The following is a 17,756-nucleotide window of genomic DNA, read 5'->3' as shown; positions in this document are numbered from 1 at the left end:
GCCAGCGGTCGGTCTGGAAGGTGCGAACGCCGGGCAAGAAGAAAAGCGCGAACATCCCCCCCCCCCTTACCCGTCTCGCGGCGTTCATGCAGCGGTTCGTTTGGCGCCGCTTCTCGCGTTTAAGATTCGTTCGGCGTCTGAGCGCGGCGGCGCTGTCTCCCTTTCCAAACCGCGCGCCGAGTAGAACCCCTCCTTCCCACTTACCCACTTCTACATCCCACCTTCGCCTCGCCGACACCCAATCTGCATTCACAAATGGGCGGCAAAGGAAGAACAGGTGCGATACTTGGTCACGTGGGACGACGAAAACGTGGGGAGGGGGGGCACGTCCAGACGGTTCCCGGTCTTTCTAGTTTGTTTTCTTTTCTTAAGGAGAGGCGGCCGACGAACCGCGCCTTGCGTCCCCAAATTGGCGGAAGTGAGCGAAAGGTTCGACAGATGCGAGCCGGCGGGAATCGCGGGCGATGCGCCGAGAGCCGAAAAGAAAACATAGCGTACTCCGCCCCTATAACGGCCGCGGACCGACTCCACGGCCTTTATACCGACCCGTTAACCGTTATACCGACCCGTTAACCGACCCCGCTCCTATAACGGAGTAAAACCTACACCGGTTCCGCGGAACCGATCTCGCGATCACGTGCAGTTGTTTAAACGCTGTTCCTCGCGACGCAAGCTCCGTCTTCGTGTCCTTTTCGTTTCGAAGCTTGACATATCTCCCACATTTTTGATGGCGGCGCTGTACGCGAGAAAGCCGGCACCGGCGAGCGCACAGAAATGCGGGGGAGGAGGTTGTAGATTCGAAAGAGGGGGGGGGGGGGGTTAGAAAAAGTAGGTAACGATTTAGAGTACCAGGTACTCTACTATGGGAGAGCTTAATGCCGTCCCCGACATGACATGCATGTCATGATGTGTGGTTGGAACAAGTTGTTAACGATTTAGAGTACCAGGTACTCTACTATGGGAGAGCAAAAAGATGATGTGTTTAGAAGAAGTGGTTAACGATTTAGAGTACCAGGTACTCTACTATGGGAGAGCAAAAAGATGATGTGTTTAGAAGAAGTGGTTAACGATTTAGAGTACGTGGTACTCTACTACGGGAGAGCACTGAGCCGTCCCTGGAAGATGAGGGGGGGCGGGTAGAGAAAGTGGTAACGATTTAGAGTATAGGATACTCTACTATGGGAGAGCTCAAAGCTGTCCCGGGAAGCATAAAGACGCAGCGTTTCCCTCGCACGCCAATCATAAAGGGACCAGAAGAGAGTTAAAAGAAATATAAGAGAGAAGATAAAGAAGGCGGCAACTCCTGGAAATGCGGCCTTCGAGGTAGCGCGGGTCACACGCGAACGTTGTAAGCGCCGTTTACAACAAATCGACGCTCTCTAGAAAGTGCGCTCGCCGGCGATCGGTGGTGCGCTCACACGGCAATCTGACCTTTAATTGTAGTCACTTGACATTTCACGTCGCCACAATTCGTCGTTGCCCGAACACGAGGAAATCTCCCCAAGTTCCGACGCCAGAAGGTGAGTCGCCACAGGAACGATGTCAACTGCACATATAGGCGCGCCCTCACGCCGTGCACATACGCAAATAAAGCCGTTTCGCTTCCGACGGGTATATATAGACCATATTCCGTGTTTGCAAACAGGGGCAGGCGCCGTCGACACACTAGAGAGTTTTAATAGAGAGTTTTAGTACTGCGTACGCTGCGTACGTGGCGGCGTTGCGTACGTAAGGACGCCACGTTCTGCGTAGTGCGCATGCGCAGACCGCAACGCGCACGTATCGCGTTACGTACGCAGCCGCTACGTACGCACGCATGAGATGCGTGCATGCGTACGCATGAGGCGATCGCGCCGCTCTCGAACAAGTTCGCGACAGCGCGAGACTTCGTTTTGCAAAATGGCGGCATCGAAGGCAAGCACCGACCGGCTCTGTGGCTTAAGATATGGCCATAATCTGGCTATAACACTTGGATTGGCTCACATTGGCTGTCAACAACACGTGCTTCTATTCTGATCTACCAGATGACGCAACACGCTTCACGCTCGTTAAGTACGCGGGTACTACGGCGTACTAAAAGCCGATTAGTGGCAAACGACGCCACGTAACGCAAGGCGCTTGCGTGATGCGTACGTAGCACCATTCCGCAGTACTGAAACTCTCTACTGAGACGCTTCGTTCGCGGAAGGCTCGATCTCCGACGCGCATTGCTCGGAGGCAGCTTTGCAGCTGCTGTGCCCGTTGTTAAGTGATCACAGAGGGCAGGGGGGCGAGCTTTGGGCTGGGCGGAGCCGGAACGCCGCGACGTCGCTAAAAGCGCCTCCGTACGTCGACAGCGGCAACCAATTTTTTTTACTAAACATGGAATACGCCCATAGAAATACAAAGCCAGCGATGGGAACAAAGAAACAAAAGTGAAAGAAATAAAAGTATAGTATACGACGGGCACGCGTACACGCCGTGTTTCGTTAGCCCTGTTTCCCGATAGGACAGCGTCCCCCCGAGTTTATTATCTTGTCCTTCGTTTATTGTCTCTTGCCGACACAATCCGGCGCACACGCTAAAGTCTATTCAGGGATTGGGGAAGCGTGTATACGGGAGCACTGTTGAGAGCGACGGAACTCGATCGAGGCACGCGATTTGTGCACATCACACACTAACTATGAATGTCGCTCGCGATAAAAAAAAAAAAAAAACGTGCATGTTACCTGCAGACTCGTCTCCGTCAGCTGCTTGTAAGAGAAGAAAGAGAGCCCCGGATGAGAGGAAGAAGAAGGGGCACATGAGCTGAGAGCGACTGCGCGAGTAGGTTGCGGCAAAACACACACACACACACACACACACACACACACACACACACACACACACACACACACACACACACACACACACACACACACACACACACACACACACACACACACACACACACACACACACACACACAAATACCCACGTACGTTCGAGCCACCTTCCTTGCATTACCTCAAAACAGCGCCGTATAAGACCAACATGCACTCCAAAATTCCGCGTTTAGAACGCAACCCAACGACCGCTTCAAGCTTTCTGTTTCTGAAGTGCCTACATAGGTAGCATTTACGGAATACGGCGTGTCCATCCGTAGGTATCATGTGGTGTTGTCACGCTCACAATCAAGCGCTCAATGCGGACTAAAAAAATGGCTAGCGATGCTCAAAACCAGGTTGAAATTAACAAACGAGGCCTGAAATAATATAATTCACAGTCATAACCAAGGACGTAATCGCAATAATTGACCTAAAGTCGCTAAAGACGCTCCGGACACACGCACGTGACTCCTGCTCCAGGCAAGAGAGGGGAGCGCGACCGCCTCGCAAGGAGCGCGATTGGCTCCTCTTACCTGTGCATCGCTGGCGATTGGTCGCTACATCAGGAGGCGGGGTAAACAGCGTGACGTAAACTCGCTGCAGACGACACGTGTCTTGACCGCCGTAACAAGTTGCGGGAAGTCGATAGAACGCGACAAGAAGTAGCGCGCACGTGCGCTGCAAACCGATTTTGAGAATCTAGCAGGATCCTGCACACTCGTGTCGGGAAAATCCTATAGACGCTTACCTCAAACAGTGACGTCATCGACGGTTTGGTAAAGCAAGCAGTGGAAACTCTACGAACGGGAACCGATGGGTGACCGTGCCGCGCACTTACTCATGTTTCATGGTGTAGAGGAGCTGCATTTACTTTTTTTGCATAGGATATGGCCAAGAAAATACGGTATACTCGAAGCAGGTACGCAACGCCGATGCCCTCCCTCTCTATATGGGAGAGAGGGTGGGACGCCGCGTCTCCTAGAGACGCGCTGCAACGGATGTGTGTGGTCAGGCATAGAGTTTCCTAATATACCATAGAGGGAACTCTGGCGCTACTGTCTGTGGGAACTGCAACGCACGACGCTTCAACGAGCATGGGAATGATGGGTAGTACACGGATTTGCCTAGTTTTCGTACTTCTGGCGTGCTTCTGGCTCCGTGTGTGTTCGTGCCGCTTGGAGCTGTTTTCTCACGAAACAAAACATCAGCAAATGTCCAGCAGTTGCGCTTCACCACCTTATTCTTTTAGGCTTACCTTTTCAAATCGGATCACGAAGTTCAGAAGAATTCGTTCTTTCCTTCAAAACAAAACCGAAACACGGTAATAAACGAAGCCACAAGTACGATTTGCCGCCCGCAAGTACGAAGATTTGGCAAATCCGTGTACTACCCATCATTCCCATGGTCGCTGAACAATCGCAGCGCCAGAGTCCCCTCTGGTTAACTTTAGGAAACTATGTACGGCCTGCTACACGCGAATTCTTTTGCGTTTGCTATTGTTCCTTTCTAGTTTTTATCTTCAGTTTTTTTTTAAGTGAAGCCCACACGGTAGATGCAGCGTGACCCTGTAAAGTCGTCTGTGACCGGTCGCCAAGACGCCCGCAGAACGCACATAACGGACAGACCGGCGGGCGCGTCACACGTGGCCACACAATTAATCACGATGGTCAGTCACGATTGATTCTGACCAGGACGAGATCGCGACTATCGGCAGTCGTGGTGTAGCATACACAGGAGTGGAGCCTCACGTTTGAGCTGAGTGAAGGTGAGCTGGTTGACGGCGTCCAGCACCGATCGTTGGTCGAGCGTCAGGTCGAAGTCCGGAGAGGCCCACGGCGTTGGCTCCATGTCCTTGTGCCACGTCACGTCTACGTTGGCCACCCGGTTGATCAGACCCGGCCCGATCTGAGAGAAGAGCGAGACGTATGTAGCGACCACGGCGTTATGCATGCACACGCGTAAGTATAAATGGAGTTAGTGCCCACTGCCTGCATGAGCAAAAGAGACAGACAGGCAGACAGACAGACAGACAGACAGACGAACAGACAGATACATAGACATACAGACGGACGGACGGACAGACAGACAGAAGAAGAGACAGACGAACAGACAGATAGACAGACATACAGACGGACGGACGGACAGACAGACGGAAGAACAGACAGACGAACAGACAGATAGATAGACATACAGACATACATACAGACAGACGGACGGACAGACATACAGAAGAACAGACAGACGAACAGACAGATAGATAGACAGACATACAGACAGACGGAAGAACAGACAGACGAACAGACAGACAGAAGAACAGACAGACGAACAGACAGATAGATAGACATACAGACAGACGACAGACGGACGGACAGACAGACAGACGGAAGAACAGACAGACGAACAGACAGAAGAACAGACAGACGAACAGACAGATAGACAGACGGACGGACGGACAGGCAGACAGACAGAAGAACAGACAGACGAACAGACAGATAGATAGACATACAGACATACATACATACAGACAGGCAGACGGACGGACAGACGGAAGAACAGACAGACGAACAGACAGATAGATAGACATACAGACAGACAGACGGACGGACAGACAGACGGACGGACAGACAGACGAACAGACAGATAGATAGACAGACATACATACAGACGGACGGACAGACAGACGGAAGAACAGATAGACGAACAGACAGATAGATAGACATACAGACATACATACAGGCAGACAGACGGAAGAACAGACAGACGAACAGACAGATAGATAGATAGATAGATAGATAGATAGATAGATAGATAGATAGATAGATAGATAGATAGATGACATCGCACAACACACGGGTCTTTACCATTCCGCCCCCATCGAAATGCGACCGCCGCGGCGGGATCGAATCCTCGACCATCGAGATAGCAACCAAGCACCGTAACTATACTGATACACGGCGGCGGAGAGGGTGATCTATGAATTGGGCAGAGTGTTTTTAAGACTGTGTTTTTTTCTTCATTTAAAATAGGTGGAAGGGGGTGTCAAAAAACATCTATTATAAGAAGGCTATAAGGCTATGACTGTGCGCACCTACAATCCTCTCACGCTTCTTTTACAAGGCCGAACCACTTTTTGGAGCTGTTAAGGCTACATACTTATGAAGGGCTAATTAACAAAATAAAAACTTGTTAATAGCTTTGCTGTTGGCAACTGAAGCCATTAACCATTTAGACAATAAAATGAAGAAGAGAAAGAAAAAAAAAAACGTCTTGTATACTTGAGAAGCTTCAAATGCCAAGTCAAGTTCAGTTCAGTCACTCGTGTATTAACGCTGTTTAGTGACGCTTCTAAAGGGACTCGCCGGTGTTACTAAGTCAGGTGCATTGTAGTTGAAACGACTGTCGTCGCTTAGTAGGCGCTGCCCGCCGAAAGTCCACCGCCGAGACTATACGACGTCGACCATAGTACTCGGCCCCACCGCGGTGGTCTGGTGGCTAAGGTACTCGGCTGCTGACCCGCAGGTCGCGGGATCGAATCACGCCCATGTGCTCAAGATTTGGGTGCACGTTAAAGAGCCCCAGGTGGTCGAAATTTCCGGAGCCCTCCGCTACGGCGTCTCCCACAATCATATGGTGGTTTTGGGACGTTAAACACCACATATCAATCAAAAGGCTTAGTACTCGCGCGCGCATCCCAGGATGGTGGCGTTTTTCTTTCTTTTTTTTTGTCCCTGTCACGCCGGAGAGGTCTGTGACAGCACTCGTAAACCAACGCTCACCTGCAGGAAGGCCGCGTGGTCGGTCTCCTTGAGCGCCTCGATGCAGAACTGCAGCAGCGCCGTGGTCCTCTGCAGCGTGACGGTGCAGTTGGCCAGCTGTCCCTTGAGCGCCTTGAGCTTGGCCTCGCGCTCGCGACGCGCGAACGCCAGCAGCTCCCGCCGCCGGGCCTCCAGGGCCTCGGCCAGGGCGTCGCACTGGGCCGAGATCTGAGACTCGAACGCCGAACAGTTCTCCTGCGATAGGAGAAAAAAAAAAAAATCTCACTTGTCCCGATGTCTCGCACACTTCGACAGCGATGCGGGAATGGACGTGGGGGGATCGCATGACCACTTTCAGAGACATCACGCAACACTACAGACTGAACAGATGCAAATATCCACCACCCCACGCCAAACTAAACAAGAAACAGCAGGTTGCCTGGAGACAACTACAGACACACACGTACCCGAATCCGGCGATCCTACGCCTCTGCAACCCAGGCATTTATACGTCCGACGCGTGTAAGGCGTGCGGAGCCAGAGCGACGCTGCAGCACATGCTGTGGAAGTGTACCGGTAACGCGCAGCAGTCCCCTACGAACCCGGTAGACATGGCAGTCTCGAACCGCGAGGCGCGATGGGAGGCGGCTCTGCTCAGCCATGACCTTGCCGATCAACTGTGGGCCGTCCGGCATGCCCAGGATGCCGCCCGGGTCCAAGGACTCGAGGCCGTAACCTAGGCCGGGGTGCTTGTAGCCCCACCCCGCTCAATGACGCCGGACATGTTCAATAAAGTTTTTACTCACTCACTTGGAATTCATTCACTGGAAAGGGATACACCGATGTTGTACTATTATAGTTGAAACACCCGTGTACGGCAAATATTAGGGATTTTTCTTCCCTGTAAAGCAAGAAGCTACGGACAAGAGATCATATTAATAATAAGTGGTTTGTCCAAGCAGCAAACGCTTCGAAAGGCAGTTTCGACCACTTGACCAGCCGTGAGGCACGTATGCAGATTTATTCATCTGAACTGTTCACGCGCATTTTATTTTACTGACGTCGATTTGCATGCGTTAAATGACAACAGTACAGGCTTGGTTGCAACCCCGGCATAAAACACCACCCTCTCAATGAAAACAAGCGTTATGTCTATCAGTAGCTTCACTGAAGATATAGGCATCGATAACAACGAGCACCTCTATACATAGTTGATAATAAAGCCGCTATCAATAAATTACGCGAGTGTTATAGTTTTACCACGTAGGCAAATCACCGTGTTAAACGTCACGAAATGGCGGGAGAAATATTTATTGCTAGTCATTAACAGGTATTGCGCGACAGCTCGTGAAAATTTCCAAGAGCAATTATGGTAAAGTATACTCTTTAAAAAGTTCCCCCTCTTTCCATAAATTTCTTGACATGTCAAACAAAGAACAAAATGACACTCAGCCCCATCTTCCAGCCCGGCCCCCCACTTCAAATCACAATGGTGCCTCCTAACCCCCGAAAAAAAAAATCTGCCTACGCGCCCTTGGCCATTACCAACTTTTGCTACCTGTTTACTTCCTACGTTGGTGCAGAGTTAGTAATTGCATGCGAAGAGGTCGAAACTCCAGCGGTTACTAACCTCTTGCTAACCAGATGTTAAATACCTCATCTGCTTGTAGTCGATATCTAATGTACGAACTGGAGTTCTCCCGACACTTTTAAATCTAGCGGAAAAAAATGTTTATGAGTCATGCAAAAAAAAAAAAAACAGCTTCATACCTTGTCTCGGTCGTTGTATATAATGGTTTGTGCGGCGGTTATATTGAAAAAAAAAACACTTACGATATAATGTTTTAAGTACGATTGATTAACAGTATTGTGCTACGTCCCCAAGCACACATAATCGGGTAGTATTGCACAGAACTATCGGTCAGTATTTATTCTTACCCTTCCGAAGGCACAACTGTTCACCGGTGTACCACATGTGTTCCCCGAATAATACTATACTCGAGTGGCTTGAGAAGTACGTGTCACGTAGTGAAGTCATTAACTTTTTATAGTGTCAGCGGTTGAGAGTGCTTGTTGTAGTTCCTACAGATCCATCGCGGGACGGGATTCTTCTCTCCCATAGTAGAGTACCTAGTATTCTAAATCGTTAATAACTTCTTCTAAACACGCAGTGGCTGTGTTTGTGTGAACCATAGAATGTACATGTTCTTTCAACGTTATCTCACATCTATGTTCACGTAAACGACGTCTGTTTTGTCGTCATCGTTATTGTATGTCTAAGAAGAAAATGTTCTGTTGAATGTTATTGACGACAATAAATTTTACTAAACAGGGCCTTGAAACATTCACCAGTGTGTACAGAGAGGGACGGCTTTCTGCTCTCCCATAGTAGAGTACCAGTAACACTAATTCGTTTAACGTTTCCTCTAAACACAGCCGAAGTTGCAATCAGGGGCGTAGCCAGGGGGTGGCACACCGAACACGTAGACACCCCCCTCCCCGAAAACTTTTTTTTTTGCCGTAGCATGGAGAGCGAAAAATGGCCATCTTGAGGGGGTGCCCCTCCCGAAATCAAAGTGGTGAATCCCCCACCCCTCCCGAAAAAAAGATTTCTGGCTACGCGCCTGATTGTGATGTTAATATTGTGAAGTTTTCGTGGGAACAGTAATGTGAGAGAATTAGCCCGCTATTAGCGCCTACTACCTTTATTTTTAAAAATATTTTTTAACAGTCTATATAGCCAATAACAGCTACACTAGTAAATGCCCCTCATTGCGAGTAAAGGGACACTAAAGGCGAAAAAAAAAAAGTTAACATCTCCGCGAAGGGAACCCTGACGGTATGCGAAGCAGTAGCGTTGCGCCCTGGTGGCGTCACGCGTTGAACGACGCTAACGCGGGTGCTGCGCTGAGCGTTCGAAGATTCGTTTGAAGCGATGGCTGGTGTTATAGGCCTTGTCGTTTCTTCAGAGTGAGTGCGGGTGCTAGACCGGATCTGGCGCGCGTTTAGCCTCGACTACCACGGCCTTGTGATCGGTGAAGTGCACGCCGAGAGGTTCCTGCAGACATTCGACGTCGGAGTTCGCAAAGACCAGATCCATGCACGTTCCTTTTATCGTGTGTAGGGTATGTTTCCGTTCCGCCAACAAGCACTTCAGCGAGTGCACGTTGCGCATGTAATCGAAGAGTCATTAGACAGTTACCGGACTTACCGGGACACCGGGCGTACCGTGATACCGGAATCGAAGTGCGCATGCGCAGATACGTACGTTACCCGTACCGCTTACCGTACGCCCGGTATTTTGCAGATTTAAGGTTACGCGGTAGCGTAAGTGTGCGTAAACATAGCGGCGCTCTGGGACACCCGCTTCGAAGTGATTTTGGCGTAGTTGTTGAAAGATTCACCTTGTTCGCAGCAAAAGACTGCTTAAAGTGGCCTCGCTTGCCTTCAGTTAGCTTCGATGACCGAGTATTACGGATAAAATGGCGTAATATTTGAGATAACTTCCCTTTTCAAACACATCTAGGCCTAACTTCAACATCGATGTAAACAATCGGCAACAATTTTTTTCGCGTTTGGTGCGTGGTTCATATTTATTTGCTTTTATTACTAGCAAAATAAACTTGTGACGATGCTTCACGCGGTGTCATAGGCAAACAATCTCGTTTTCTTTTCTTTTTCACTAACATTAACTGATTAACGATCCGATAGGTGGCGCCACCGTCCCAGCTGGGGCACGTAAACGCTATCCCGCTAAACTATAAGACGCAGTCCACAACTAAAGTTTGCTGCACGGTAACGCCGTTCCCTTAACCTCAACTATCACGCTAACGGTAAACTTAACTGTCTATTCTCCTTATCCTCCTCCGCTGACGTCAACGTGAAAGTATGGTGCGCGTCGACACGCCTCGCCGCTATCGGTCAGCGTCTCCTCCAGACAGCGCTGAACCTGTTCCTTCGGCAGGTCGGGAGTGAGGTACGGCACGAGGATCGCGTCATCACCGTCCGCGCGGCAACGCACACGGAGCAGTAGCATCTTCAAGAAATTCCGAATAGTGCTTCCAGGTCGCATTCGGATCGGCCGGCGGTACCCGGCGCTTTCTAGACGTTGCCAACGACGGAGACGTCGAGGATTCACCGGCATTGATTGGCCTTTCGCTGCCATCGTTTCCACTCGGCTTTCGTGGCTCGCGTCTCGTCGGTGTTGCCGACGCGTCGAAGATGCTTGCGCTCGGCTTCCTAGGCTCGCGTTTCGTCGGTGTTATCCGCGCGACGGCTCCATGCATTCTCGAACGCGAACGGCGTGTTTGTCTCGCACCTCGTCGGTGTCGTTGGTCTTTGACGGCCGACGCTTGCGCTCGGCTTCCCTGGATCGCGCCTCGTCGGTGTTGCAGGCGCGACGTCGCCATTCGCGAACGTGATCGGCTCTGCTAACACTCATCGGCGACGCCCGGGTTAGGCCAAATCGCTTCGCCGCATGCTTTAGCGGACGAAACAGCTTCACTCTCCGGCGTCCTTTTCATCGCAGATAAACGAGCCGAAAGTGTTCACTCGATGTGCGCTTGAACGTTGCGAGCGGCGGAAAGGGTAAAGCGAGAGAAAGAGGTGACACGCGGCGAGCGCGCGGCAGGCGAGAGAAAGAGTGACCTCAGAGCACACTGCAAGATAAAGCATGACCTACTTGGCACCACTCCAACACCTGTGGCGTGGGGAGCACGGTGCGGGGCGTTGGCACAGAGACGCGGACGGACAGTGTTACACAGGTTCGTCAAAGAGCTGTTCCGCATATGATATGATGTCGACGCTGATTGTTGAAATAACAGTCCAGATACCTCGTAGTGAAACTTTTGTGCCAAGAAAGTGCTTATTTTGAAATAAAATCACGTTTTAATGGTCCGCATCAGGTTAGAGCACCTCAAATCCCTTGCCTGAACGCGGTCTTTCAGACGTCACTCTTGCCGTGCCTAACGTTGCCCGTCTTTACGCGGCAGCCGACACCAGTATAGCATTAGAGCGAAAGTCGCGGGAGCCGCAGTAGCAACAACGGCCACTGAACAATTGGCTGCTATCTCGGAAGCCATGCTTCTGCTTGCTTTCTTTAAATGGGCCCCACTAGATGGCGCCACTTAACCAACCGAAAACGCTCTTGTGAGACGAGCGAGGACAGGAGCCCGTGCCAATGGGATCCCGGACTATGGAGCCCATTAACCAACACTCCTTCCTCGGTCGCAAATAAATGTTTTATTCTCTCTTTCAACTTTTCAAGCACTCGCGCCATTCTCCAGAGTAACGCCAGGCGTTTTTTCCCCCTCTATAAATCATACAGGAAAGAACAAGCAGCACTTTATTACGTCTCTTGATGCACGGAAAGTTCCTTTTTTTATTGCAGCTACTTTTATTATGATTAATTGTAGGCGAACACTCTCACGTCATCGGGATAATTTTGCAAATGTCCCACTCGTGGCGTACGTCATGTGATACATTTAGCTTAATTTCTTGGTAAGTAAGGAACTGCTATTGATAATATTGCTGTTTTAGACGTTGCAATGCATTAAGCTTCCACTCTGACATAAATTTTCATTTGCCTTTAGTGTGCCTTTAAAAACGGCAAGGGTAGTAACAGTACTGCCCTTGCCGTTACTAACTGCAGGGTGGCAACATACGTGACAAGCAGTAACTATCTAAAGTTAGCAAGTACTGCTATGTGTTTTTTTTCAGTGTGTAGGTGTCGCAACAGTACAGATGCCGACTTCACAGTGCGCGAACGTTAAAGCAGGAGAGTTGTCCTTCATAACCAGTACAGCAACAGCAGATATGTCAATAGCCAGCACTAGAGTTACTGTTTATACAGTAACTCTAGCCAGCACTAGCCGACGGTAGCCATTATCCAGCTTACATCGACCAGGGTTGCTAGTACGCGAGTGCACGCGGTAGTTAAATTCGACCACGAATAGCCAACTTGCCCTGTACCAGTATGCCGTTAGATAAGGGCCAGTAACACGAGTGTCACAAGGACGCCTTGGTATACGCAAATAGAGCCACAATTGGGTCGATTTTCCTCATCGCGATTGGCTTATCTCGCGCAACACGAGGAAGGGTTGGTCGGGAAAGTCGATCTCTTTCCGGTCTCGATCGCGATCAAAAGTGCTTGCAACATCCGTAAGTCACCGTCTTCAAAAAGAAGAAAAAAAAAATATCCAGCGAAATGGCTGAAACGTGTGTGTCGTCGCTTTGACGTTAGAGACGAAAAGCTCGCGTGTAACGTACCACTTCTAGAATGCTCATTACCCGCGCTCGGTCCACGAAAAAAAACGAAAGCCGCCAAGTGCGTCTTCGTGTTATACTCAACCTTTTTTCTTCTTTCCTCAACGAAAGAGCAGTTTGAGATGCCATCTTAGTAACAATTCGTCCTGGCAAAAAAGAAAGAAAAAGCGAGAGCTCAGCGCAGCACGACTCCATCGTGCGAGCGAGAAACACAGTCGCATGCATCGACCGGGCTGGGCGGCACATTAGACGTGCCAGTCTCCTAATGAGCGCCAGGGCTGCAGAAGACGCGCGCGCTTGTCCATCTGGTCGCGCCCTCACCGCCCCCTCCTGGCGCTCGCGTCGCGATTGTTATTAACACCGCGCCGCGGGCGCGAGGGCCTCTAGCGGGTCATTAAAGCCCGCACGCAGCGACACCTCGTAGCGGATGGGAAAAAAACCTCGCTGCAGCGCAGCGGAAGCGGCTTTAAAAAGCCGAAGAAAGAGGAGTCGGACAGTGAATTCGTGCAGGTCGTTTGTACGTTAAGTGTTCCACCGAAGGTCTCGGACATTCAATTCATATCGGCTACTGTCCTTCTGTAAATGGTTTTAAGGCGAAAGCGTTAAACACTTCGTCAAGTTGGAAGAGTGACACATTCCGAGTCTGCGGCGTCAGCGCATAAAGTCAAAGGATCACATAGTACAGCTCAATGTGCACGGCATCATGACGTCGCAGACTATCAAAATTAGCAACGTACGATGACGTAATGAAGTCGCGATTACATCACAGATAACGACTAATTGTGACGGCATCACGACGTCACAGATCGCCAAAATTAGCGACGTCCCGGTGGTGTCATAAGTGCGAGCTATAAGCGTGACGCCCAATACCGTCTCACGACGATGGTCATCATCACACGAAATCATCGCATGGTCGAAGGCATGGAGTTTCATAAGACCAACTAGAAGGTGTACTCTGGCGCTGCGATCGTTCAGCAACCATGGGAAAGGTACACAAACTTGTCTTCGTGCTTGCGGGCTTCGAACGCACTGGCGGCTTTGTTTATTGCTGTGTTTTGGTTTTGTTCCGAACGAAAGAACGGACCGTTGTGAACTTCGTGAACCGACTATAGGATTGGTGAACCTTGTATAAGGTCAAGCTGGTTAAATGCAACTGTTGAAGATTTGCTGAACTTCGTTTTACGACAAAACTGCTCCGGGCCACGCGTAGCCAAACTGTTTAAAGAAGGAAGATTAGACAAGTATACGCGTACTACCCATTCATTCTCATGCTGGTTGAAGCACCGTGCGTTGCATCTCCCATAGAAACTAGCGCCGGAGTTCCCTCTAGTGTATCTATAGGAAACTCTATGGTCGAAGGTATACGCTGATCCCGGAGGCAGTCAGTAACAAGGTCAAGTGCGAAAACTTTCGAAGGTGTGCGCGTGTGTGTGAGGGGGGGGGGAGGGCAAGGATCAATGAATATACTAAGAAGAAAAAGATGATAACTTTCGCTTTATAATCATTTAAGGTGAAATCATGAAGGTCTCGCCAGTTTCTGTTTCCGATCGATGGAAGTAGCCATTCCGGGACTGTCGATTGCGAAGTTCTGCCGCGAAACATGTCTTGGCGTCAAACTATGCAGGGTGTTGTAACGCCGTATGCATGCGAGTACGTAATATGTAGGCGGCTACTGCGGCCGAGCATTCACGTAGTTGCTACAGATACGAAACAGCACAGTTAACGGGTCAACATGGCTATATATCTAAATGCATCCGTGAAGATCTTTGAAAATGCTCGTCTATCACGGCGTAATATAAGGCCACGAACTGACAGAGAGTGAGTTATGTCTCTCTCTCTCTCTCTCTCTCTCTCTGTGTGTGTGTGTGTGTGTTTGTGTGTGTGTGTGTGTGTGAGAGAGAGAGAGAGAGAGAGAGAGAGAAAGAAAGAAAGAGAGATGTGGGGTTTAACGGCCCAAAACCACCATATGACTATAAGAGACGCCGTAGTATAGACCTACGGAAATTTCGACCACCTGGGGTTCTTTAACGTGCACCCTAATCTGAGCACCCTAATCTGAGCACACGGGCCTACAGCATTTCCACCCCATCGAAAATGCAGCCGCCGCGGCCGCGATTCGATCCCGCGACCTGCGGGTCAGCACACGAGTACCTTAGCCGCTAGAACACGGCGGTGGGGCAGAGAGAGAGAGAAAGAGAGAGAGAGAGAAAGAGAGAGAGAGAGACGGGTTCCATGAAGATGCACAAAATTTAAAGACCATTATTTCCGAGTCGTCTCGCAGCAATCCCGAATTTTCTCCCACCTATTTCCTTCAAAATATAGTTTTCATTGAACCTCAATAAAATTCTTTCATCCATACATTCCATTCCATACATCTTCCGCTCTCTGTAGCAAACTGCTGCGCGTGGCGTGCTGATACTGCGGAGATTAGTCGGGGGCAGAATGAGCAAGACGCTTACAACACGACGCACTACGTTTTCCTTTTTCGCTTTCATTCGATAACGTTACTTTTAATTGCGCAGCTCGCTCATTGGCCATCAAGCGCCCGCCGTGGGGGCATACGTGCGACAAATTTTAGGTGTCGTTACCACGACCGACTGCGGCGTAAACTCCGTGCCTTACTACCGCTGCCATTTCGGCTATTACAGCTAAGGCCCACCAACTAACACAAGGCTCGCTGCTACATCTGCAACGGCCACACAGCGTGAAGGGCGAGGAGCCAATCATCTACCACCGTTACGCGAACGGGGCTTTATTAGTAATTCAACGCCTCGCAATCGAGACCTCTGCTGCGGCTTCGGCCACGCTGCACGGGTGAAAGCGTGAGGAAGAGGAGGAGGAGGAGGAAGAGGGGAAAGGGGGCATCACCGCCGGCCGGTTTCAGGGGAAGAGGGGAAGAAATGAGGCGGGCTACGCGTCGTCTCGTCGTCGCACGCTGACGACACTCCCGGGATGTAGGGGAGAAGGTCGTGGGGAGACAAAAGGGAGCAAAGATCGCCTCCCTCCTCCCCTCCAGGACCGCGTAAACGACAGGAATGAATACGAACGACAGGACGAACGAGCGCGGAATGAGACGGAAATGGGGAAGGCGGCGGCGAAGGGAACAAAAGAAAAAAATGTTGGGGAAGCGAATGACGCGCGGCTGTCTTTTATGGGACCCGTGTATTGGGAAAGATTGGGGAAAAAATAAGAGTGACCGGAGGCGATCGGGGGGACACCTAGGGAGGAACGCCTTAGCGTGGAAGGGAATGCGCGGATGATTGCGAAAAAAAATAATAAAAAGAAACAGTTTAGCGGGAAACAGAGGACGCTTGTACAAGCAGTAACAAATGCCTGACGATAAAAAAGACGTGTTGTAAGAGCAAGAAACAGGCTTGCGACGCTCAATTTTAATCTTACGTCTTGCGCGATAAAAGTGACAAAGTTTACCAAAAAACGAAAAAAAAAAGCGAGAATGACACTGAACCATGTCTAAAGACGAATTGTACCACGGGCGTCAGCAGGATTTTGTCAAGGCGGTGTGCTAACTTGTGTTGCGTCACGGCTGTAGGTGAGGGGTGAGTACTAGACTAGTCACCCTGCGGGCATAAGTGCAGGTGTTGCAAGGGGTGGGGGGGGGGGGGCGCACCTTTTTTACCGTTCTGCCGAAGCCCATGCACCGTACTTCGGGATCCGTAAGGATGCCTAAACATCATTTTTTTTGTTGCTGCGCAGTGATTTGAACCTTCCACTTCTGTGATTTTTACCTGAACAGGCGGCATTACGAGTGGTCGGGTAAAAACAGTTGAACAGTGAACAGGGCGGTCGCAGTGATGGCGATGGAGGCCAACATGCAACTGTGACATACCTGTATGAGAAAAATTCGTGAACGCGGGTCGTCTTTGTTGCCGACGTTTTGACGAGCGAACTTTTGCTCATGTTGTGTACCCTTGAAATAGACAGGTCCGCTCGTCGAACGGCATGTTGATATGTGGGGGTTAACGTCCCAAAACCACCATACGATTATGAGAGCCGCCGTAGTGGAGGGCTCCGGAAATGTCGACCACCTGGGGTTCTTCAACGTGCACCCAAATCTGAGCACACGGGCCTACAACATTTCCGCCTCCATCGGAAATGCAGCCGCCACAGCCGGGATTCGAACCCACGACTTGCGGGTCAGCAGCCGAGTACCTTAGCCACTAGAACACCGCGGCGGGGCGCTTGTCGAGCGGTAGGCTTCAGCGACGCCCCACTTTCACAAATTTTACATCGTATCAAGCCTTCATTTTCCCCTGGCCTTCAGCATTTTTCTGACATACCGACGTTGTTAACAAACACGGAGATGCCGATTTTCACGAGACACTTATAACTTTCACTGGGCGAAAGCATGTTCCGTACTTCCTGAGTAGGATTGAAAACTTGACAAGTTGGTGAAAATTCGAACCATATACGTGGTAGATACAAAACAGCGCGCTAACAAAAAAGAAAAAAAAAGAAGTGGGAGGGGGCGAAAAAAAGATCGACACAACACGAGCGCTACTACTGATTACTGCACATGCCCTCACCTTGAGTTTTTTGCCTCGGAAGAGCATGCTCAGTAAGGAGTACATTATGATGTTTCTACAATGAAAATTTTCAGTCGAAAGAACAGCGCTCGTGTTGTGTCTATATTTTTCTCGATCCCCGTTTTTTTTGTGCCCTCTTTTGCATCTACCCTACTCCCTATTTCACCTGCCAAACGACGGGAGATGGGGATGCAGCCTCGCAGTGCCGCGTGCTTCAAATTCTCGATTAAGTGGCTAACCCCCGTATTCACAAACGCTCCTCGACTCGAATTTGATCCCTCACCTGACTGAGTTGAGCACTGCGCCGCTGCTCGACTGAAATTGACGCTGCGCTTCCCAAGAAACGC

The 17,756-nt window shown here is 50.2% G+C and overlaps 1 protein-coding gene across 1 annotated transcript in view; it reads right to left on the bottom strand.

The window, feature by feature from the left end:
• Window positions 1-17,756, bottom strand: part of LOC119168292 (E3 ubiquitin-protein ligase Trim9) — a 279,442-nt gene that overhangs the window by 23,249 nt on the left and 238,437 nt on the right. Inside the window, exons 3-4 of the mRNA XM_075867132.1 lie at window positions 6,623-6,856; window positions 4,595-4,751 (exon numbers count right to left, since the gene is read on the bottom strand). Of these exons, the coding sequence (XP_075723247.1) occupies window positions 4,595-4,751; window positions 6,623-6,856 (391 nt within the window). The remainder of the gene's footprint in view (window positions 1-4,594; window positions 4,752-6,622; window positions 6,857-17,756) is intronic.

Source organism: Rhipicephalus microplus, chromosome 6, assembly GCF_043290135.1.
Source record: "Rhipicephalus microplus isolate Deutch F79 chromosome 6, USDA_Rmic, whole genome shotgun sequence".
NCBI lineage: Eukaryota > Metazoa > Arthropoda > Arachnida > Ixodida > Ixodidae > Rhipicephalus > Rhipicephalus microplus.
The sequence above is the reverse complement of the archived record's forward strand: the minus strand, read 5'-3'. Positions and strand labels throughout refer to the sequence as shown.